The sequence below is a fragment of the Lagopus leucura genome, unplaced genomic scaffold (genome assembly GCF_019238085.1).
Source record: "Lagopus leucura isolate 7727_CA_CO unplaced genomic scaffold, USGS_WTPT01 Super-Scaffold_100002, whole genome shotgun sequence".
In the NCBI taxonomy this organism is placed as follows: domain Eukaryota; kingdom Metazoa; phylum Chordata; class Aves; order Galliformes; family Phasianidae; genus Lagopus; species Lagopus leucura.
In genome coordinates this window covers 9,200,785-9,225,217 of record NW_024962263.1, presented here as the reverse complement: position 1 = coordinate 9,225,217, position 24,433 = coordinate 9,200,785, and the positions used below count along the sequence as shown (strand labels likewise).

Sequence of the window (24,433 nt, the reverse complement as noted above, 5' to 3'; positions counted from 1 at the left end):
AAGTGTAGATACCAAGGAATACAAGCTGATGATCAAAAATCTGATGGCAAATGACCTGGTGTGCTTTTCATTTTATTTATTTGTATTGGCCCACAGTACTCAAAACAAATGTGAGACCTTATTGATGCTGCTGCTATAAGAATAGGAAGAGGGAGGCCCATGGCAATGTTTGTTTGAAGAATTCTGCAGAAGAGGTTGGTCCTGTTTATCTCAACTCATTGTCAGCCTTCATTATCTAACATTACCAGCACCTCTAACAATCCCAAAGAAAATTCAACTGAACGTTGTAGAATTTGCTAGGCTTCTCCTTCACTAACTAAATGGACCAGTGTCAAAATGCCTGCATCAGTGAGAAGCACAAGGAGATTAGCACATTGGAACCAACTAGCAGTATGGCTGTCGGTTCTAACAGAAGAGTCCACAGTCTGTTCTGGGGCTGTTAGACTGCCATCTGACATTACCAATGATAAAACTACTAGTGTATATAAGCATCTCTCTCCAGCATCTGTTCCCCTCGCTTCCCCTTGAACATAAAACCTGGACCTGTTGCTGCCTGTCAGGAGCCAGAAGTCCAGACCAAGGACCTGGAGTTGAGACCCAGGAATTTGGATTAGGCACGTTAAGCATGAGAGTAATGTTCAGAGAAGCTGGAGCAAATGTGGGAAAGGACACAGCTTCCTCACATGCATGCTGGGCAGAAATCTGCAACCCTCCCAAGGGCACAGAGTGGTCCAAGTTTGCAAGGCCAGAGCTCTCTCTGATGCACAGTGAGGATGTGAAACATATGCCGGACTCTGCAATGGCCTTCTTGGCACAGGGTCTCCTACAACTGTGATCCTAGACGAAAGCCCATATGGCTTCAGAGATGCCTGTGAAACAGTCAGTTGAAGCTTGAACGCAAACATTACCTCCTGAGCACTCCTGTTCTGCATAGGAATTTCTTACTTTCAAAGATCCTTCACCAGCAAGTTGGGCTTCCTCCGTTTTGTAACTTTCAGTGAGCAAAGGAAAATTTCAGGCTCTTTCAAGCTTTTACTTAACTTCTCTATGTCATAAACAAGTTGATGGCAGTAACAAAAAAAAAAAATTCATTTCTTAAAGGAAATACTTCTCTAGCTTTGATTTCAAAGAGTATCATGACATACGTGCGCCTCAGTGGCACCAGGTACCAAAAGTTTGCAGTAGGCACATTTCGGTCCAAAGCTAAGACATCATTCCATTATCTCAACCTAAGAAAACTTGGGGAGGAAAAGAAGCAACCCTGACAACAAAACCTGTAATAACACTACTGGGATGGACAAAAAAAAAAGGAGAGAGTGAAGCAGAAAAGGAGAACAAGAACAACCACTGCAGAGGCCCAGAGATGAGAACTACTGTCCCACTGACTGCTGTAATGCCCATCCAAGTCCTGTTCTTAGGCTCTGACTATTCTCGTGTCCAACGTGCCAGTCTAGAACGAGAACCTAGTGAATATCTTGCAGATACGGTAGCTCCCCAGCTCTGCCACTATTACCTGCAGCCTGAGGGACTTCCGTTTATACTGCTTGGAAGCTTTCATTTATATTACTTTCGCAGCAAACTCATCCTCACATCTGCAGCAGTAAAGAGGACTAAACTTCTTCAAGAAAGTATCTACAAGGCCGGGGACGCGGGGGCATGGAAGTCAGCAAAGTCTCCGTTTCGTTAGTACAACGAAAGCCCTCGGTCTGCGTGCAAAGCTGCTGCAGGCTCCCCGCACGGGCTCCCCGTCCCACCGCCGTGACAGGGCTGCTCCGCGCCATCCCCATCCAGCCCAGCCCACCCCAGCTGCCTCCCCTCGGCGGAGGGTCCCATTTTAGGGCCGGAGGTCCCGGTCCGGGCGCGGCGATTCGCACCAGGCTTCACCCCGTTCTCGGCCCGGCCCTCCGCTGCCGCCATTCACCACGTGTGCCGCCCCTCGCCCGGCGGAAGGCGCATGGAGCGACCCCAAGGCCTCCCCGGCCCGGCCGCCTCCCGGCGCCACGTCAACGGGGGAAGAGGCGGGCTGGGAGACGCCGCGCAGGGCCAGGCCAGGCCGAGCCGAGCCGTGCCGGCCCTCCCGGCGCTCCGATACCCACCACGGGGCGAAGAACATGACGAAGTGCGGGGCGGCGGCGGCGCCGTGCCTCAGCATCTCGGCGCTGTAGAGGTGCCGCGCGTGCGGGTCCGCCTCCGGCTCCGGCTCGGCCCGCACCGACCCTCCGCAAAGCACGGGGCCGAGCGCGGCCCAGGCGAGCAGGCGGCACCAGGCCGGGCCGGAGCGCAGCGAAGCCATGGCAGCGACAAGGCAGCGAGCAGCGAAAAGCCCCGGGCGGCCGCCGCCGCCTCCCTCCCTGCCCGCCCGCCACCGCCGGCCCCGCCCTCTGTGCCGCCCGCCCCGCAACCCTTCGCTCCGGCACCGGGCTGCGTGGGGAAGTGAGTGGGTGAAAAGGGACGCTTTTGCGAGAGCCGTCGCTAAGAGCTCACAGTAATCGCAGAGAGGGCAAAAAAATGAAAGCTACGCCAAATTTTATTTCCAACGTTCAAATTAGCCTTGAAAGGTACGGCCTCTTCCAAAAATCTTTATAAGTGAAGCGGTTGCAAAATACTGGTACTTTGTTTACCACCAAGCTTGAAAAAAAAGCCAGCTGGGATAGTCCAGTGCATTAACCTGTATCACATTAAGTACCAGTCTACTAACTTTCTCTTCAAACGAGTTTATCTTCCCTTATTTCTGTACTAACCAACTTCAGTGACTGAATAATCATTAATTCAAAAAGGAAAAGGAGAAATGTAGATTATCCCCCCTCTTTAGCATATGAAAAAGTACCAACAAAACCCCGTAGGCAAAAATAGCAATACAGAGAGGGTGAGAATGAGTAATTCTAAGTCTTTGAAGAGCCGTGTCCCGATACCAACAGGTGAGCTCTCCAACCACAGGCAGTACCTTCTCAAGTTATTTTTCATGCAAGGTTATTTTCGTTGTTTCACTCTGTACATCTAGCACATTTAAAAATAGGCTTTTTCATTAAATTAAGCATTTCTATGACCTTAATTAAATAATAGGTTAGTGAAAAGCCATTTTAAAATCATTTTTAATAAATTTGTAAATCCCCTGCAGTGCAGTAAGATATAGATCACATAAAAATGACAGAAATAAATACAGTATTACTTTCAGATGTAGTAGAAATAGAAGTACGGTTCATAATTCCCAGGAGCAGGAGAGCCGAGGCAGGTCACAGCTGAGCTCTCTTTAATCAGCAAGAAGTGCTGCTAGGTCAGAACTGCCAATAAGAATGAATCTGCCTTTGCAATTACCTCATTCCTCTCCGTAAAATGCTAATAAAATTGATATTGATAATGTAAATCAGTGTTTCCAGCTTGCTGATTTAGAACTTGATTAAAATCAAATTGCTCCAGCCCTCTGCTCCCTCTGCCTCTGGAGCTGATGAACTTTATTTTCAGCTCTTGCCCTCCTCCCATTAACTGCATTAGTACACAGCAGAGCTGGGGGAGAATAGCAGCCGCAGCTTTGTAGTTCTTCATAGGACCCCCACAGAGGTCTCACCCATCCCAAACCGTAATCACATCCCATCACGCAAGGTAAAGGTGTGCCAGATAAGCATGAATAAGACTTCAGCCAGTCAACAACATTCGTTTCCCTCTCCCTTTCTGCCATCTCCATGCTGCATCACCTCTGAAGGCAACACACAGTACCACCTCACCTCTTGCTTCTCCAGCCCCCACCTCCTGTGCTCCAGGCATTCCCCAGGGATGATCCATTACAGCTGCAAGTCACTGACACCTGGAAGCTGTTGTTCTTCGCAGACATGATCCCACCATGGGACAGCTGAGCTGGCAGGACCTGGGAGAAGGGTCCTTAAGACAGAATGACAGAACAACAGAATGGCCTGCATTGGAAGGGACCCCAAGGATCATGAGTCTACAATCCCCCTGCTGCAAGCTGGGCCGCCAACCTCCCCATTTAATACTAGACCAGACAAAGAGTTGCCAGGAGCTGTTACCTCTTCTTAGGGAGAGATTAGCAGCAACAGGTTATGATTGCTGCAATTGCATCTTGCTGATCAGCAGTTAGCAGTGTCTAATCTTTGGATGCAGACAGTTATTGCTGGCTCTGACTCTCATAGCCTCCTATAAGCCCTGCACACGCACCCCAGTACCAATCTCCTAACCTCTTCTCACACCTGGAAACACAACTCATAGAATATCCTGAGTTAGAAGGAGTCCCCCAGCATCACTGAATCCATCTTCTGGCTCCACACTGGACCACCTAAAATCCAAACTGGACAACAGCATTGTCCAAATACTTCCTGAACTCCAGCAGCCTGTTCCATGCCCACTGCCCTCTGGTGAAAAAACATTTCCTAACCCCCAGCTGCCCCTGCTTGATGCAGCTCCATGCCGTTCCCTCGGGCCCTGTCGCTGTCGCACACAGCAGAGCTCAACGCTGCCCTTCCGTTCCCTGCGAGGAGCTACAGCCGCCATCAGGGCTGCAGCTCTCCTCAGCTCTGCTCTGGGGAACTCACCCTGGGATCTTTGTAGGCTGCAGGGTGTGCAGAGGAGCAGTCCTTATACTCCTCATGCTGCTTTGCCCTGCAGAGTTAGCACGCTACCAACAAGTTATTTATCCACATGTGGAGGTTGGCCAGGAGGTGTACTTGGTGGGCAACATGTAGTCAGAGAGAATGTACATGGCATAAGAGTGGAACCTGGGCCTGGAAAGGAGCTCAGAGGTCACAGCAATTAGTCCTTGTAACACCATCCTATGAGCCTGTTTGTAAACTTTCTTAGCTCGATTTTAAGATGACTGAGAGATTTTTGCCTACGCTACTCTGAAAGTTAATTCCTTGCCTAGGATTATGAACATTTTTCAAAGGCAGCCTTTACTTATTGTTGACTTGTACCAGATCATTCCTATGTCAGCATTGGCCATTAGACAAAATACTCTTTGCCTCTTACTGATAGTGTCTGGAGGTAGAGATGGCATCCTTTCTCAGCCTTCTTTCTGCTAGGCTAAACAAGCCAACATCTCCCACGCATTCACAAATGCTGTCCCAGAGATCTTCCACACAAACCAGACCAGCAAATAAAAAATAAGCCATCCTTTCTTCCATTCACACAGCTGAGCAGCGAATGCTTTGTAATACCTGTACATCTTAGTCTCCTTATCCCTGATGTTAAATGTATCCCTAAAATGTGATTAGTATCTTATCTAAGAGTTTGTCTATGTTGTAGATGTTTCGCCTTCCATTCACGTCACAGACAACTAGTTCCATGTTATCGTCGTCACTTAAAAAGATGATGTTATGTATGCATCCACTTTGCGTATGTTTTTCAGTTGTTTTGGTTTGGTATGTTATATTTTAATGTATTTTCTTGCTGGCAACCTAAGCAACCTACGGCAAGTGACTGGCTTGCTTCCAGAAATAGGTGCTCTGCAAACCAAAGTTTGATTCACTCATATGTGTGCCACACTTTTTCTTCTTCTATGTTACTCAATATAGATTTTTTACCACCTAATATAGAGTTCTCCCCTTATTTGCAGGTGGGAGAAAATGACCCCTTAGAAGCAGTACTGTTGATCTATTTTCTTACACTTCTCCTTCCTCACATCAATTTTCTTCGATTTCAAGGACTTTGATACTACCAGGCTTGTTTTGTTAAGATCTTCCTGTTTCTGCAGTGTTTTACAATAGCAACTGAAGTTGTGTGGGCAGGGAATACTCATGATGAGAAATACTGAGGGAAAACAAGAATCTGCCTGAGACCCACAGGAAAGAAACACCAGAGGTGTCACCCGGTCCAGTTAATGAGTCATTTGAGCAGGAAAAGCTGAGCCTCAGGGTTTAAGATCTGCATTGGCCTAGCTTAGATTTGCTGTCTACTGTTATTTAGAAAGGTTTTAATTTTTTTTTTCTTTTTTTTCTTTTTTTTAAATGAAAATGACATATGCACACTTCTTTCTTACATTCAGCTTTGAAGGAAATAAAAGTCACCTTATAGAGCCACTCTGACTCCTCAAAAACAGCCCTGTTCAATTCCTCCAGACAAAAATGTGGCTCCATGTTTTTTGCCTAAACCAAGATACTTTTTCCAGCATTTCTCCTCTTTTGTTTTTTTTTTTTCTTTTATTCGTCTTTCCTCTTTCTGTTTTGGGGAATGTTCTAAAACTATTGGAGTTTTTTCCTCCCGATCACAGTGGAAAACTAGACTGAATTTCCTTGATGTAGTGCCTCTTCACAGCAATTGGCAGCAGTGGACAGTATTACAGCACAGCTGATTTCAAGATATCAGGGAACACCTAGAAAATCAGAGCAGCTTTTACTACACGTTGTACAGCCTAATAGCATACAAAATAAAGAGAAAAGTCAGTTTCAGTGTAGGCTACCAAACTGCACTGAGTCAGTGCGCTGCTGCCATTTATTTTCACCTGTGACCCCTGTGATTTACAGCAAACACAAGTTATTTTAGTGTGTCATCATATCTCAGGTGTTTCACTTAACTTGCCACATAAATGTCATTTTCTAATTTACATTCCACTGCTAATTCTATCTATGATCCACACGAGAAAAGAAAAAGCCAAACTCATCTGTACAACCCCCTAAGAGACTTCCAACGCCCAGAATAGAGCATGTTGTATTTTGACAGCTGTCCTTTGAATCCTAAAGCATAACCTCTCAGGGGAAAGAGTGTTACGTAATTTTAGTGACAGCACAATTGTCATTCAGCTAGAAAGAAGGATATTGTGATCTCAATGGAAAAGAAAAGCGACACTGCCATCTGTAAGCTGATAGCCCTTTTTCTTTGGTAATTTGTACCTCTCGTGAAGGGTTGGGAGTGGAAATTATTACAAGCTGTTGAAGAAAATGACATCATTTTGCCACCCACAAAACACTAGGAGTTTGACAACCCAGCAAATGGCACAGCAGAAAGGAAAGAGCAATCCAACTGTATGGAAGATCTCTTGCTTCTGGAGGAAATGTGTTCTCATTGTGATGGCCGTCCACCATCTCTGTGGGACTCTGACCACTACGGCCACAGAACCCAGCTTCAATAGCTCCAGCAGCTGCAGGAAAGGAGGACATAATTGATGGAAACGCTACTCTCTCCATGGTCTTCAGATTCCTTTGGTTTGGTCAAATGAACCGGATTTTTCTTTTGGGCAATTTACTTTCAATTGTAAGTCACAACACTACAAAATTAATAAACAGGGAAATTCAGTTATGCAATTAGAAGTTGCTGGGAAGAATAGCAAAATATAGATTGAAGATTTCATGGATCATAAAGAAAGAATTTCCTGTCTGTTAATTTTGCAGCTGCTTTAATGAATTCCCCTTGACGATGGAATACTGGAGGCTATTTTTTCCATGGTTGAATTCTCTTCCATTACATGGCACACACCCTCTTAAGTAACCTGCAGCTGCTTTTATCTGCCACTACTAATATTGGTCCATTGTAATGCCTGACACATTACACAGCCCCTGTGATTTCTCAGTATACCCTGAATGAAACCAGCTTGAAGCACAAGAAATGGGGGCTGCATGCAGGAGCAGAATTTTGGATACTTGAGATATCCAGAAGGTGAACAAAGTTTTGAAGGAAAAACATACTTGTGTAGACCGTTACTCATTTGTGGTTTCTGGCCAGTTCCACATGCAATACAGTAAGAAAACTGTTTTTAATTATTTTTTAATCAGCACTTTCTCCCTGATTTGTTTTGTACCCATTTGGTGGCTCGTAACCAGGACCAGCATACTCTAATATCCACCCAAGGAAAAGCTGGACTCTGAGGTTGTTCTTTTGAAGCCAGATGCAATTTAGGGGACAAATAAGGGCAATTTCTTTTCCTTCATTTTCTTTTCAGAACTGCAGCACCACCTCTCTTTAAAAAAGAAGTCTCAAAGGCATGGAGGACTATAATTCTAACTGACAGAGTTACCATTACTTAACATTCAGTTTATGCTTCCAGTGTGTCATGTAATCTAATCTGGAAGTTTGGGAAGAGTAATCAACTTCTTTTCCCCTAACAGCTGATGTCAAATGCAATATCTATGGTTTCACAGAAGTAGAGTGTACAGAGAATCAAGAATAAAGCAAGCAGCCAATCTTTCACATGGGAGCGAGCCGAGTAGGATTTAAACGAGTGCCTTCTTTATGCATTTCACTCACTCCAAACTTGTCTCTTTGGTTTCTGCAATCTTTGCAATCTTTCTGCAAGTTTTGCATCTTTGGTGCAAGGAAGTTTTTCTCTCCAGCCAGCTTCGTTCTTTCGTTGTTTAGCTCTTTGTCATACTTCTTTGTACTTCTATTTCTAACTATTTCTCTTCTCTTGCTATGAGAGTCTTGTCCTTCAAAATTTCATTCACTTTCTGGATATCTCAGATTAACTGAGAAGCTGCTGTGCACCACATTATTTTATGGCTTAGAATATTAATTCTCTAGATACCGTATGATAAATTAAAAAATAAAAATAAAAATAAGCAGCCACCGTAGTTGATACTGATTGTGTTTCTTTCCAAGGAGGTTAACATTCAACTCCATTTCTATTTCACAAAATTATTTCACAAAGCCATTCCAGACATTCAGATACATGACCTACTGGCCACATTCACAAAGGACAATGGTGTCCAACAGGGTTTTACTTCACATCACCAGAGGAACAGTGCTACGTTGAGAGGAAGAAAGTCTGGAGATAGTTTAACTGTTACTAAGAGAGAAAAGAGGAAGAGGAAAGGGAGGAAAAGATGGAAGAACATGGTGAAATATTTCCCAAAAAACATGAGGGAAAGCACTCATTGAAAATAGGGCAGCAAAGGAGAGAGGAAGGTGGTAGTAACAACGATAATGGTGTTCAAAACAAAAACAAAAACAAATGAAAATCAAGAAAATCTTGTTTGAAAACAAGATGGAGAAAGTCAAAACTAGCAGAGGAGCACGTCATCATTCCTCTGAACACAGAAAGTTATCTAGGAAATCTTTAGAAGTGAGTATATATAGTGAATTCTATTTCTGAACAGAATTTAAAGAGTGGAACAGCTGTGGGTAATGGTGATTAAATATAAATAATTTAGCTATGCCTTTTTTTAGCTCACCCCAAGCAATTTGTTCAAGCCCAGCTTTTTAGACTTTATTTTTTTTAAATACATCAAAACCGAGCACGTTAAGAGCTGTGATCAACACAGAGTCACACAGGATCCCAGAATGGGTTGGAAGGGAACTCAAGGATCATGAATCTCCAACCCCCCTGCCACATTACAACCACTCTTTCATGAAATGGGAAAGGGGCTGTGATGGGATCTTGGGAGGTTGTTGTGAACACCTGGAGGCATTGTAGCTTCTCTTTTCTGCTTGTTCTTTTGTTTCCTGTTGTTCTCCTTTGGCGTCCAAATGGTTTCCAAGCAGAGAGCTTGAAGAGCAGCAAGCACAGCTTTGCGCTTCTGCACTGCTCTCCCACGCGCTAGCAACCAGAGGTTTGGGCATCAGTTATTGTAATGAGAAATATTAAACTGCTCTTTCCATAGAGAGCGTTTAGTCTTATCTAGAGAAACATGAGTGTGTTTCTAGTATAATTAGTATGCCAGAAAAGTATTAGATACCTATGTTTCTGATCTAAAGTTTCAGTAAATATGACCAAATCAGTGACTGTAGCTTTAGGCATTCAGCCAGAGCAAAACTAATTTTCCGTGCTGATGTTCTTGATGAAAAACTCAGATCTCTCAGTTTAACAAATCTAAACATTTTATTTTTCTGTGAAGGCTCAGTTTGTGTGATAAAAACCAAAACTACCTTTTCCTTGACTGCCATATTGCCAAAACCTATTGACTGTATGCATGCCTACTACTAACAAATATTAAATTAAATATTTTTTTCCTTGCTGTGAATTTGAATGCAATTTGATAAAGCTCTTCATGCGGAAAAAAAAAAATAACAATAATATAATTAAGCAGTTCTAGCTCAACACATTTTGAACAATTTACTTTTTATAGAAACTCTAAGCTACTAGCTGCTACTCCGGAATAGCATATTTGTCTTATTTTACTCTTTTAGACTGATCTACAGCAATTCATTCTTCCTCAAGAAGCATGAGAGGTGTTCTGAAAGCAAAGAACAGACAGCCAATACCCTAGGTACAATGCAGGTTCTCACTGTGTCTGTACACTAGCGTGGCATCCTGCAGTCACTTTCACAGTGGCTGAAGCAGTGACATCACCACTGACTCAGAGCGTTGTGCCTCTGACCTCTGAACAGCTTGCCCTAAGCTCCGTCTACTTTCTGCTTCCATGTCATGCAGAAGACAATGCTCTGTGAACTTCTGGCTGTGAAAAATTATCCAGGGAATCTTTAGCCAGTATGATACTTAGAACGAGAGGTGATAGCATCAAGCTGTGGCAGGGGAGGATCAGGTTGAATATTAAGAAACATTTCTTCTCTTCATCAGAAAGAGTGATGAGACACTGGCACAGCCTGCCCAGGGAGGTGGTGGAGTCACCATACCTGGAGGTGCCCAAGAATCATGTGGATGTGGATGTCACTGAGGAACATGGTTAGTGGCGGTGATGGAGATGGGCTGGTGGTTGGACTGAATGATCTTAGTGGTGTTTTCCAACCTTAATAATTGTGTGTTCATATCCCGCACAACTCCTGTCTCTAGCAGGCAGAGAATAAATAAAAGGCATTTGCCAGTGAGCTGCCATCATCTTCTCACACTCCTAAGGTTGCTCGTAAATGCAGCCAGTCAACAACAAACTCACCCTCAAAAGCACCATGCTTTTCCAAACTGCCAGATAAATAAAATGCCTTTTATTCCACGTGTTCTGCTGCTCACTTTCCTGTTTAAGGTGGTGCAACAGGCAAAGTCTTACTCAGTACGATATTTAAAATGCATTTACCCTCACACATTTCACACAGAACTCGTACTGTTGATGCTGATCCATGATGCACGCACTCAGAACCAGCAGTTCAGGGTCCAGATTTCTTTTGCAGAAGAGGTCCCTTATCCTCTACAGACGAAAGAAGCTGAGCCATAACTATTTGCTTTGCATGCATACAAAACACTGTACCGAGTCTGTGATGGCAAACAGATCACATCACTATAATAATATAATAAAATAATACAATAAAGGCACTTAATAGTCACTGGCACTGCAGAATGCACATTAGTCAGTGTAGGCTAGGCACATATCTCACTCTCTAGAAGAAAAGGAGAGAGCCTTTTCTCTGATACCAGCAAAAAACCTGCAAAGTGGTTGTGCTTTTATCTAAATTACAGTGTTAACTTCAAGAAATCTAAAATTCTCTGGAAAGACTGACAATGTTCAAACAGCATCTTGGAGTTTTATATGTTACTCTACAAGCATCAGGACAATGATGAGTGTAATAATGACAATAATAACAGTAATGGACAAGTAAGTTTTGGATAATGGGAGCAGCAGAAAGGTGAAACTCAGGATTAACATGTGGCTCTTGTTCACTTGGCATTTAGTCAGTGTGACACGGTTCAAATTTAATGAATCTATTCTGTGTATATTTTATTCAAATTCTAGTGTGAATTTGAAATAATTCAAGCAAAGAACAGAACTGGGTCTCCTGCCTAACCATTTTAAAATATTCTAAGAAGTTCTTAAGCATTTGCCTTTTATTGCAAAGCATATTTCTGCTTAAAGATCCAGGAAACATCCTTCCTTTTCTTCCACTGTTTGGAAATACATACCAGGTTCTGGGCTCTGCAGAAGCTTTCAGCAAAAAGCCATCTCAGACTTTGAACTAACCACATTCAAACAAAAAGGCATGAAAACAATCAGTAGAACAGCCTTTTTCCTCCATGTGTGAATGAACGAGGTGGGTTTGTCTGGAGGCTGCCTGGAACAATTGTTTTGGCCGTAACATCAGCAGGCTGAAATAACTACCAGAAGAGCTGGGAAACATTCTGATGTTACCTCGGGCAATGCACCGGCCACTGATCCTGTACAGATTGGGATCCTGTTTGCCATGTGGCAGATCCGCCTTGAGCAGGTGGCACTGCAATGCAGGCACTTGGCTCATTCACCAAGGTGTGCTGCTGGCAGCTGTGCCCTTCTCTATCTCCTCGTGGATAGGAAAATGCAGCTTATCTAGATTAGATTGTGTACATGCTGAACACAGGAACAGAAGCTGTTTTTTCAGGGAAGATTCTGCTTTTAGAGCAGACCTTTTGTTGTCTGCATACTGTGCTGGAATATATATAATGATTTCTGCTAGGCTGAAGTCTTCAGCACCTTCAGTGTACAGGCACTGCCTGCCTGAGCCTGCTCCAATGACCATCATCTCCAGTAGCCCAGCTGAAGCCTCTGGTGCTCCCAGAGGGACACAAGAACTATAAAACCTTGCTGCCGGGTCACTGCGCAGTGACAAACCTGCACTTCTGCTTTGCTGGCCCAGTTTCCCTCTGGAAAAGAAATGTTTACATGGTTTGCAAGTGACTACTGTTCTAATACGTGCAAATTACTTCAGGAAAAAGGAACATACCATACACAGGAAACATATTCTTCTGAGTGCTGTAACTAGCAAATATAGAAACAATTTATAGCATATAGTTGGCTTTTAATTTGCTTTATTGTCCCTTTACGTTTGTTATTTCCTGGTCATTATGGCGCATTCACTCCTCCTACAGTAATGCTACAGCTATCACACAATTCTTCATAGCCCTCACTATGTTTCAAGGATAGATCAAAACAGGGATATTAAAAAGATAACAATGAAAAATAATCGCTGAAAAATAATATTTTTAAGATCTATTATTACTATTAACTCCTGTCATCACAATGACATCTGGTTTGGGAGCACTATTTGCTCATACAGTTCAGGTACAGAAGGAAGTAGAGTTCCTTGATACAACTTCACAAGTCAATACAAGCCAGTGACTTTATTACACTGAGTCATTCTTTCATTAACCTTTGTACACTCAGCATCTGATGGTGAAAGCAAAAGCATCATCCTGAGCATTCTATTTGAACAAGTACTACTGTTGGATTGTAATGGAAACCTGAGTCATAAATCTGAGATGCAAATTCAAACTTCTGCAATGTTGGAGGGCACACCAAAGTCAAAGGCTTTTTATCCCTCCCACCTCTAGAAGTGCCACACCTCCTCCAGATCCTTACGTCTTCATCAGTTATTCAAAATGAGATACTTAAAAGATGGGCTCAAATATTCCTCTTTTCTCATACTGGTTTGCCTGGAGTCCCACTGAAACAAACAGACCCGACGTTAGGATATAAACCATTAATTTTTCATGGTAATGCTATGCAGTACTGTGTGCTTACAACTATTTTTACAAGGCACTTCTCTGATAAACCAGACCCCTTGAGACACTGCTTTTCCAATCAGCCACCTTCACTCAACTAGTAGGTGGAAGATGGAAGAACATCTTTATAACTTTTTCAAAGAAACAGGGAAGAAAAGGAGAGATGAATTAGTTCATAAAATATTCTTGCAGTTTGTAAGAGGCTTAGACAGAAAGCACACAGTGCAGTAGGAAATACACTAGCCACAGACAGAATAGGAGGAAAAATACTGTCCTGAATTAGAAATGATCAAAAATGGGAAAAAATCCAAGACGTAATTGGAAGAAATAAATGGTCAGTGGACAAATGTCCTCCTTATGTTCTGTGTATGTTCATCATGTGGCACAGAAGTGACATGCCGGTGACATGGAGGTGGAGAAATCATTCTCCATTTACGTCCTGGGACAGTGAGGTGAAGGATAAGGAAGGTTGAGTTACAGGCTGATCTAATGAAAGCTCCACCAGACATCATATGCTGCAACAGAGTTCCAGAGGAACACCTGCAGAAAAATCAAAGTTGCACCTTCTCCTTCACTCCTCGTGGCCCAGCTCCCATCCTCCCTGCTAGCCATCAGAGAAGGAGCATACAGTCCTGACAACTGTATATGACACTGTCGTATACAGAGACATTGCCATGTGTGGGACACTGCCACCTCCACCTATGGTGACATTGCTGTCACTGTGTGTGGTGATACTGCCATCTCTATGTATGGGGACATGGTCACCTCCATGTAGGGGACACAGCACCTCCTCGTATGGAAACAATGTCACCCCCATGTATGGGGACATTGCCACCATCATGGATAGAGATATTCCCATATGGAAGCAATGTCACCATCACATAGGGATATTCCCACATGCGGGGACATGGCCACCACTGTCTGTGGGGACATGCCACCGCCATATATGGAGACATTATCACCATCCTAATATAGGGACATTGCCACTGTCATGTATAGGGATGTTCCCATGTGTGTGACCCCTGGTCACCCCCATGTATGGAGACACTGCCATTCTCAAACCCATGATGAGCATTTTCACAAGTGTATCATGAAATACAGCCCTGGCAGTCAGTGTCTCATCTGTTCAGAGGAAAACATTTTTCTTGCATGCTCACATGCTACTAACGACAGCAACTTGCTTTACTCCAGTATCAGAAATTCAACTGCAACATTTGCCTCTCCACCATATTCTCAGGGCTTATGCTACTTCTCAGAACATTACAACAATGTAGACAGGTCATTCTTATGCTGAGCTCTGTGTAACCAATGATAGTAGTACTTCCTAATGCTTTAAAGCTGTATCCTTCCTATGCCTGACTGCTCATATGTAACGAACAGGAACTACAGGCAAAGCTTAGTGAGACAAAGCCCAGTGCCAGCCGACCTTTTGGCAGATCCCAACCACTGTTGGGTGTTCTGGTGCTGTGTATGTACCCTGTCTGAAACTCTGTGCTCTGGGAAACCTTCAGCATGCTCTTCATCAAGAAAGAAAATTGCTTTTTCACAAGTGTAATTAATTATTAATACATTTGAGGAGGAAGACATCATGCTTAGAGAGCTTGGAAAGCCGTGTTTGTGGAGAAGTCGAGAGGTCTGCTAGCTCTCTGTGTCTCTAATCTGCTTAGATACATCAGGGGACAGATTCCAGCAAACCCATTGAGCTGGATTATATTAGGGCAGGTCTCAGCTTGCATATTGTTAGAGGGTTATTTGCCTTTGCCACTTTCAAATGCTATTTTAAAATAGTGTCAGGTGCTCTTTTACAAGCAGGACGCCGAGCACGTTCAGTACTCAGTCCGTGCTCAGGCTCCTCAGCCTCAGCAACGTGTGCCAGGTGCACTTGCCGAGTGTTAGCTGATTGATGCACAGGGAGGGGAGAAAAACCACAAACAGCTGCATCTGTCTACGTGGAAAGGAAGTGAGAAGGCAGTTGTCAGCATTACACAACTTCTAGGGCTCCTTTACTCAGAGAAAAGTTCTCACTGACGTGGCTACTAGATACAGATTTTGGGTGTAGTCTCAACCCATCTGTGGTGGGAAGGAGCTCAGGGAAAGCTGATCTGACTGGTCAGAGTCCTCTCTGAGCCAATGTTACTGCTGTACACGAAGGAGTAATCCTTACAGAAGAGTGATGGGAAGAGCAGGAGGATGAAAGTCCAAGTGGAAGACTCACTGGTAGTATCCACCCAAAGCCAGCCCGTGTCAGTAATGGTAGGAAATGCTCCTCAGAGTTCCTTGAGAAAACTGTGTTGCTGGGTGTGTGAATACAGTACTGTAATCAGTACGAGAATAAAAAGTGCTATCAGCTGCCAAATGCATCCTGAGGGTATAGATGGATAGAGAACATTCTTAATGATAAGTTACAGTCTAATATGTCTGTTAACCCTGACAGCAGTGGAAAAAAACTGTGTCTTGGCAGCACATTACAGACTCTTGCACCTCCTGAAACATAACTTCTGTACTCCTCTAAGCTACTACTCAAATCCAACCAGTATTCCTTGGCCTTTCCAGGTCAGATAGCTACCAAGAGCTGTCAGGAGCTCCAAGCTCCCTCCTACACAGCCAATCGCAGTGCACTTGAAGTGGCTACACAGCTTGGTCTCCTTTTAGAAAAGCAATTCTGACAGTGTTTCCTTCTTATCCCATCAGAAGGTGTTTAACATCCTCACTCACTGGATTTCTCTTGGATATACAGCACAATTTGTCTTCCTTTTCCATAGCACCTTACCACTAGACAAGAGATCTACAGCTCATTAAAGATTAAATAATGTCCAGTGTTGTATTTCCTACAGTTCCAAATGGCTGGAGAAACACGTTCCAGCATCATCACATCCTTGTATGAAAAACGAAAAGAGCTAAAATCCAGTTGAAAAACAGAATTGAATCATAGATAAAATTGCTACACAACCACAAAAAGGATGCAGAAGACAACGAAATGCCAAATGTCCAGGCCTCACCTGGAGTTTTGACAGCCTGTGAAGCATCTAATGCCTTACCCCTGCAGCCACTGCCTGCAGCAAACACCTCCCCAGTCAGGACACTTAGGTGTCCAAATGTCCTTTCATGGCCTGATAGTCTCTTTAGTGGGGAACAGGGTTGCCACAACAAAGACAGATTTCATTCATATAGTAGAGAAGAGTTATTTCTCATAATGTGTGACCACATTTTATAAGAAAATGATTTATTTTTGAGGTTGTTAACTTCTTATTTTGCACTGTGATCTAATGTAGCATTTTCCTTTCCTTCCCTGGGACCACACTGGTTATTATTTATTTATAGAGCCCATAAAAATGGGTAGAACATTAAAAAAAAAAAAAAAAAGATATGGGAAAGGTGTGGTCTCCTCCTCTACTGCTGACAGTCTAACTTTAGATGTGATGAGATAAAGTTGGAGTGAGAGAAGAGAGGAGGCTGACGTGGGCTCCTGGACATAGATATAGCCCAAGTACATTTTAGACATTCTAATTCTATAATAATACTGTGGATTCACAGGAAATCATCACTTGGCCACCCTAAACTCAGATATAGCTTGGAAATCAGTAACTTTCTCATCTCTTTGTCCAGCAGTTCTGAAAAATTTTATTGCAAGCCATCTTCACGTCGATTTTTGCTCCTCCCCTCTCTGTTGTGAAACAAGAAATAATGTTAATGGCTCATTAAATCCTACCTTTATAATTCAAAATACCAGGAAAGGCAAATTTCAGAAAGCAACAGTAATTTTGTGTCCCTTTGTTGACGGACTCAGAGTTTTAAACACAACATAATGTGACACAGAAGCCAACTCTGAAATCAGAAGTGAGAAGAAGAACAATCAGACAAATAAAAGCAAAATTTAAACTTAACACCTGGCTTTTCTGGGAGAAAAGCATGCATCTCTGTGGCGCTCACAAAGAGAACGTTGCAAGAGCTGAAGAGCCGCACGTGGTACAATAAAAGTCCAAATGAGAGATTTGGATGAAGTTATGTTATAGACAGAACTGCAGGAAAAGAAATGGAAGGATCTCAATAAGATGTAGCTGTGCAGACCAGAGAGAGGGAAGGATAACAAAAAGTAATCTCTACCAAGGCAGACTGGAAGGGTGGTTTCTGACATGGAGTCAAACAATGAAGAATATTTGGGTAAGGAGTAAAAAGAAGTGCAAAACAAATTAGCATGCTCCAGCTTCTCCTTAATCTGAAGGGGGTTTAATTATATGAAGGCCAGCTGCAGTAAACAACCCACAGTATACCACTTCATGCTGCTTACCACCCTAACCACACAAATTTGCCATATTTTTTGTTAAATTAAATACATCGAGTCATATTTCACTATCCACAACAAGCTTTGCGTCACATGAATTCCATCTTCATTGTCTTTTTAATTAGCTTAATTACTACTTATAAAGATGTCTGCTTTGTCCAAAAAGCCATGCAAATAATTGCTGTGCAGCTGTGAGAGTGACTCTTACTGTATTTGTGTGATATGAATGGATTTGACTCATAGAAGGGGGATCTTACCCCAGAGAGAGCCACAGTGTGGTTTCAAGGTAAAATTTTGACAGTTCTTCTCAAAAAGAATTTACCTATGGTTTTCTTCTTGGACACGCTCAAGGTGTGGATGGGGCTCTGAGCAACCTGCTGTAGATGTAGGTGTCCCTGTTCATTGCAGGGTGGTTGAACTAGATAGCCTTTAAAGGTCCATTCCAACTGAAAAGAGTCTGTGATTCTTATTCTTTTTCTTTCCAGCAAGTGAGTCATCGTCTTCAAGCAGAGCTGACTCGACCTGAGCAGGTACTCAACATTTTGCAAGAGAAGCACATACCAAAGAGCAAACATATACTGCTGAGAGTGGCTCTCACATCACCTGTACTGCAGAATGTGACAACTTGCTCACACTCAAAAACCACAGCACTTCGTTATTAGATAATTAGATTCCAGCTAATTAAATGGTATGTCCAGATTAATGAATAAACCATACCTCAGCACTGAGCTATCCTCAGGTTTTTGTTGGTGTGGGTTCAGCTCTTGGGAATCGCCTGTTGCATTATTCCGCCATGCCACCAGCTACAAGAGTGGCTGGGGTATCATAGGGCCCTACATTGCCAGTATGGCCTTCATGCCTACTTCTGCCTCCCCCCAGGCAAGGCTTACCATGCTGGCTCAGCTCTAAGCTGCATCCTGCTGTTTGTCTGTGGCAGGCAAGCAGCAGCACTGCTTTGGAGCCATCCAGCGTGCTGGTGATAAGTGGTTTGCAGAGTCCTTTCTGCCAGTTGTTCTTGGCAAATGGGGTGGGGAAGACTATTGTTGCTGCTGGCTGTTATCTCTGCTTCTGAGACCACTTGGCAGAGGCACAAATCCATCTCTCGGGTGTGGAAACAAGCTGCTGGATGCTGGATGAGTCAACTCATTAATAAACAAAGAGTTACAAAGGAAACGGGTATTGGTCTTAGCAAAATAAATGCATAAAAAGTTTATTGGATGCTGTGGTGTTTGTCCTACTCGGCATGACACTGTTTTATCTCGGGCCCCAGCCTTCCTATTAAAAAATGGGGAAGTTAGTACTTTATCAAATCTTAATCAGCTTAAATGTTGATATATTACTTACATAGCATGGAAAGTATTTTCTGTATTGTTACTGATGAAGGTGGGTTATTTTTAGTTGTTACTTTTATATCTTCTTCTCTGTTTCTAAAGCTTCTGTGCAGAATGCACTGTTGGTATGAAAAACCTACCAGGTTCTGTCACTTACCCTATTTCCATTGAGGAATCCAAGCCAGATGCTCAGCAGGAAGCTCAGTACCCAAGTATTAAACTCTCATACTTACATTTTTCTTACAGCAGCACTGGTACAGCCTCACACATTAAGTTCTTCAAAAAGCAAAGCTTATTTATAGTCAACATTTATTAAGCAAGAGCAAGTAAGTACTACAAGTTTAGCAGAGGAGCCACCTTGTCTTTCAGTACCTTTGCAAGAAAAATTTATTCCAAGTCCCCAGAAAGTCTGTCTAATTGTGTTGATCTATTTGCTTCACAGAAAAAGTGGGATTCTTTGCATCTTCCTAGCTGACTCTCCCTCTGTCTCCCAAATCATCCCAGCTCATGGTTACCATGTAAAAGTCTTTGTCAAGAGGTCCCCTCCTGGACCTATTTAAGAGCTGGCTACCAGAGGGGAAGGATCTCTTCTGGAGATCCTCCTCTTTTGGTATCTTCTAGTGAGCTCAACCCAAGGGTAAGCTCTTCTACTTATTCTCTTTTGTGATCCTTGTTTGCTTTTGCCTTACTCTTTTGATTATATTGCAATTATAACATCTTGGTTATACAACATGATTTATTTTCTCTGCACCATTTGCTATATTAAAGACTCATTCTTAACTCTCCAACTTAGACCTCCCAAGGTTTCTCTCTACATACTTCTATCTATTTTCACTGTCATTTTCTTTTCCCATCTCAACCCTATCCCATCTGAGATCAAGCAATCTGTGTGCAGTAGTCTATGTGAATGCACACTGCATATCATGTTGTTTTATTTCAGTATTGCTCTCCAATCTTGTCTTAGTACTACTTAACTCCTCATAAAATTATTTGCCCCCCAGGCAAGAACTGAAGAGATGTTTTCACTCAGTTTTCCACAGCAGCATGCATATCTTTTTCCCTGGGCGATTTCAATTAATTTAAATTCCAGTAGGTATAAATAGTCAAAATTGTTCTCCCAGTTGCTTTACTCCATGATCAAAGGTCCAATATCATGCCTTTGTTAGGTCCTCCTCATCCTTTCTAAATGCAATTGAGTCATTTTTTGTCTCTTTTTGTTGACTTTTCCACCCCATCATTTGTGTGCCTTTCCTCCAAATCAAATATTAGACAGCACCAGCACCAGTACAAGACTTGGGGAAGTCTGCTTGACCTTACTTAAACTTTCGTTCAAGTCTGAGACCTCCTGCCATAAAGTAAATCGAACTGACCTTTTCAAATTCATGAGCAAACAAATAAATAAATACATAGAACTCAGCTCTGCCACCCCTGGCTTATCCTCGGAGAAAAAACACAGCCCAGGATGAGGAGAGTGAAAGAGGAATGCTAGAGAACACTTCTCTACAGTGTCCAACACAGGAGAGGAGAGCAAGGTGGGAAATAGGAGGAGAGAATGTGCCCCTATTTCTTGGCTCTACCACTGCCACACTGCATGGTGTCAGAGGGGACTGACCACTGCTGTAAGTACACATATCCTAGAGATCTCCTTTCCACTACGTGCAAACATACCCACTGCCAAGCAGCTCATGTGAAACGCAAAAAACAAGTCATAAAAATGAAAAGAAATTAAAAATAAGTGGGGGGAAAAAAAAAAAAAAAGGCTCAAATGCTCCAATCCTCCCAGGTATAATTACAGAAAATAACAACAAAAATGAGGTGGCTTCTGGCATTTTTGGTGTTCTGAGGCATTTACTGTTTTGAGTCTCGACTGCGGTAACGCGTAGGACGCATAAACAACCATGTTGGCCAACCAGATGGGCACACGATCTGCTAATTGGGGAAAGTCTGCCCCAGGATCCGGCCACGGTTGACTGCAAAACAGCCCCCAGAAAGTCAATTTTTATTTCCTTTTTTTTATTATTTTAAAATACTGGCTGAACCAGTCATCTAGAAAATTAAACTAATATGCATTTGATAGGGCAAAAGAAAATTCCTTTCTGAATATGTATTACCTTTCATCACGTCTCTACAGCATTTAATAGCAAGAACCACAGGGAAAGAATCTACAGGTTTGGTTTTAGACTTAGAAGCAGTAGTAGAGATTATAGAAATCCTAGGAGTAAGATGTTATACTTTTCATAAAATGCAGCCTATCCAGTGAGGTATTCAGGGAACATACAAACAAACCCACTGACCTGGGATGCAGAACACAGTTACGTGTTGGAAAGATGTATGATTTCACACCTTTCCTTTTCTTTTGAATAGTACAGAAAATAAATTTTCGGGTTTCTTGACTCAATTATTTGTAGTGTAAGAATGTAATTATTTGTAGTTGAAGATTGTTTTCCACTGACATTAAAATATCCTGAACAGATAATAAATTCCACTGTAATAAGCTGTACAATTGCTTTAAGAAATAGACTGCCCATGGTTTCAGAACTGTATATCCTACAGCATATTTATTTTCAAGGAAGTTAACACTTGAATCAACAATTTCATTTTAGTTGTTTATCATTAAGTTCAGTCAAAGATTTAGCAAAACATCTACACAGGTATTACTTACTGAGCTCTCTGGTTATGCTTTTTCCACTGTCTTCTGTAATGGAGGGAGGCTCTGATTTGCAGTCTGGGTTTAAATTTGTGCATGCCTAATAGCACACGCAGAGGATTATGCAGATATAACTGCATACTTGTAATTGTGAAAGGCGGTAAGTGAAATCATGTTCCACATTGTAAATTATGACCTTTTGATTAAACATCTGTTACCAGCTTAATGGCCACCAGAGGTGTGTTAGTAATAGAAATTGTTTATTATCGCTTTCTCCTGTCAAATTTGGATTGCCAGCTCAGGAAGGAGCTGCAATGAAGTAAAAGAATAGTAGCTAAAGAAGCAGACCACGCAGCCCTACAGCAGGGTGGCATCCCATCAGTCTGAGGTCATTTGACAAGAATGGGGCTGAAGCCTGTTGGGCTCCACTAATACAGCTGTGGAAGCTATTAGCCAGGCTGAGTATAGAAACCAAAGCAAAAATAGCAGTGACACCTTCATATATCCCTGTTTCTGCATTGAGGGCTGGCAGGTAGGAAAAGAAAAGAGCAGACTTATTTTAGCTTTAGTTTGGAGGTTTTTTTTTTCTTCTTTTTTTTTCTGAACATGTGGAAGTCACTGTACTTCTCAAAATGGGTAAGCCTCCTGTGTTGTTTAGGTCATTCTATGAGGTAGTTCACCCTGTCCAAATGATCCCTTGCAGATGCTGAGTCCACCTGAAGATGCCAAGTACAAAGCGGAGCATTGCAGTGTCTGCAGGGCCTGCTGCTGGGGCTTGCACAGCTGCCCCAAGAGGGGGTGCAGTGAGCTGGGCACCTTCTCTCAAAAGAGTAACAAAAGAAAAACATAGAAAAGCTATGTGATACATGTATCTTCTCATTAAATCAGAATGATCACCTTTCAAATTAAATATAGTTTCCATATTTCCCACTTAAGGCCGCTTTCTTCAAATTTCATCCAGAAGAAAGAATGAGAGCAGGTGCCATTAGGAGCTTCTGGATTTAATAGTGTTTGGTTTGGATGTGCACTGTGTTGCACAATTTTGCACATGTAGGACAAATATAACAGACAAAGGTTCCCTGTGCTACCTTGCTAAATCATAATCATAGAGTCATAGAATGGCCTGGGTTGAAAAGGACCTCAAAGATCATCTAGTTTCAATCTCCCTGCTGTGTGCAGGGTTGCCAGCCACCAGACCTAAAAAGCTTCCCTTTGGATCAAAGGGCACATTTCTTCAGAAGTACTTTCCACCTGCTTGGTTTTTAAAGACCAAAAGCGAGCTCTTCAAGAGCATTAGGAGCATCAACTCCCTCCCCCAGGAGCAGCACTACACTTTCCTGTATACCTACACAATATCTATTATGGGGTTCAAGTTTGCAATCCTACCTACGAATTACTCCTACTGAATTAAGTGATGAGTAAGCTAAGAGTTACATTTGACAAAGAATCTGCACAAGCAGTATCTGAGCGCATATTTACTTTTTTTCCCTTTCACTGACCAAAAAGTGCATGAAATAACTGCAGACAGTAGATGTAACCAGACATTTCAGACTGAAAAGATGCCAAGATAATATCAGTAATAACTGCTTGCGTTGAGATGCAAGATAGGTGAAGATGTTTTTTCACTACTCAGTTATTTCAGTTCATTTTCCTGTTATGGTGTGGTTCACATACTATTCCTGTTTTATTTCACAGAGGTAAACTGGCAAAATAATAATGTATGTATATGCATATACATCGTTAGTATGCTTTCCTACCTCTGAATAAGCTCAGTTCAGGGTGCTTTGCTGTCAGGTTCCTGTTCCTCCTCATGCAATTGATGTAGTTGCTGCTGAAAGCTCATTAAGAAAGAAACTCTGCCTTTTGCCCGACAAAGGAGGATGTAAAAGTGCTCCATTGTTCCCGCTCTGTAGAAAAACAATATGCCACAGCCAGACCCCGCTCCCAGCCGTGCCAAGTGCGTGCTAATTTATTACCTCTGGATGTCTGATTCCAAGTGAAGGAAACTGGAATGTCATACCTTCATTCAGAACACCATCTCATGGAATTATTTTTTCCGGATTCCTGGGAAGTTAAAATATTTGAGAAGAATATCAGGAACTGTTGTTTTAGCCTGTTTGGTGAGTAGATAATTGCCTTCCAACTCCACTCTTTCAGGAAATGATGTGAGTGTCGCATTGTTCCTAGACGGGGGCAGCGGTGTTTTTTAACAAGACGCACACATATATATTTTTAAAAGAAACAAAACACAACAAAAACATGCAGCCTAAGCCACTGCACCGGCCCAGACTGATTGAAGCTGGTGCAGATAAGAGGTTGGCCCAGACGACTTGTCCGCATTTCACATAACTAAGAGCATTCTTTAGCGGGGATGTAAGCAACGCTTTTTGTTGAAGGAGAAAAGAAGTCCAAAACAAAACCCTTTATGATGTGGGAGTAAAAAGCTCATTCTGTTAAGTGATATCAAACATGACCAGAAAAGGCCCTAGGGAGAAATTAATACTTTTTTATTGGATTCTGTGGAACAAACTAGCCTGGGAACTTGAAAGCACAGGGAACGTGCACGTGGAAATCACGTCATATATGAAGAATAATTTCTTAGCGTGTGAAATTTATTTGGAAATACTTTTCAGCTGAAGTTTCTCTTTATGGCAGCTATTTCAAAAGGAGCATACTGAGGCAATGACCCACGGTAGCACTAATGCAATAGCTGCTGGATAACCTCCTTGCACAGTTCTGTGGTCTTAGGCCAGCCCTGTGTTTACAGGGAAAAAATAATCAGCAGTGAAACTCAGAACCAGAGGCTAAGGCTGAGCACCTTACTTGATTTTTATTGAAGACAATTTCAAAGTTCCAACCCAGTTTTTGAGTTC

General features: G+C 42.5%; 1 protein-coding gene across 3 annotated transcripts in view; it reads right to left on the bottom strand.

Annotated features, from left to right (window-relative positions):
* The window catches only part of TXNDC5 (thioredoxin domain containing 5), a 39,775-nt gene extending 16,182 nt beyond the window's left edge, over positions 1-23,593 (bottom strand). The window contains exon 1 of one of the 3 annotated variants that reach the window (XM_042868770.1): positions 23,318-23,593. Coding sequence is in view for 2 of the 3 variants with exons in the window: in XM_042868768.1 (XP_042724702.1) it covers positions 2,097-2,293 (197 nt within the window). In the remaining variant the exon portion in view is untranslated. Of the gene's footprint in view, positions 1-2,096; positions 2,294-23,317 lie in introns of those variants that run through there. The other 2 variants (XM_042868768.1, XM_042868769.1) reach the window with 2 other exon arrangements.
* Positions 23,594-24,433: the final 840 nt, after the last annotated feature.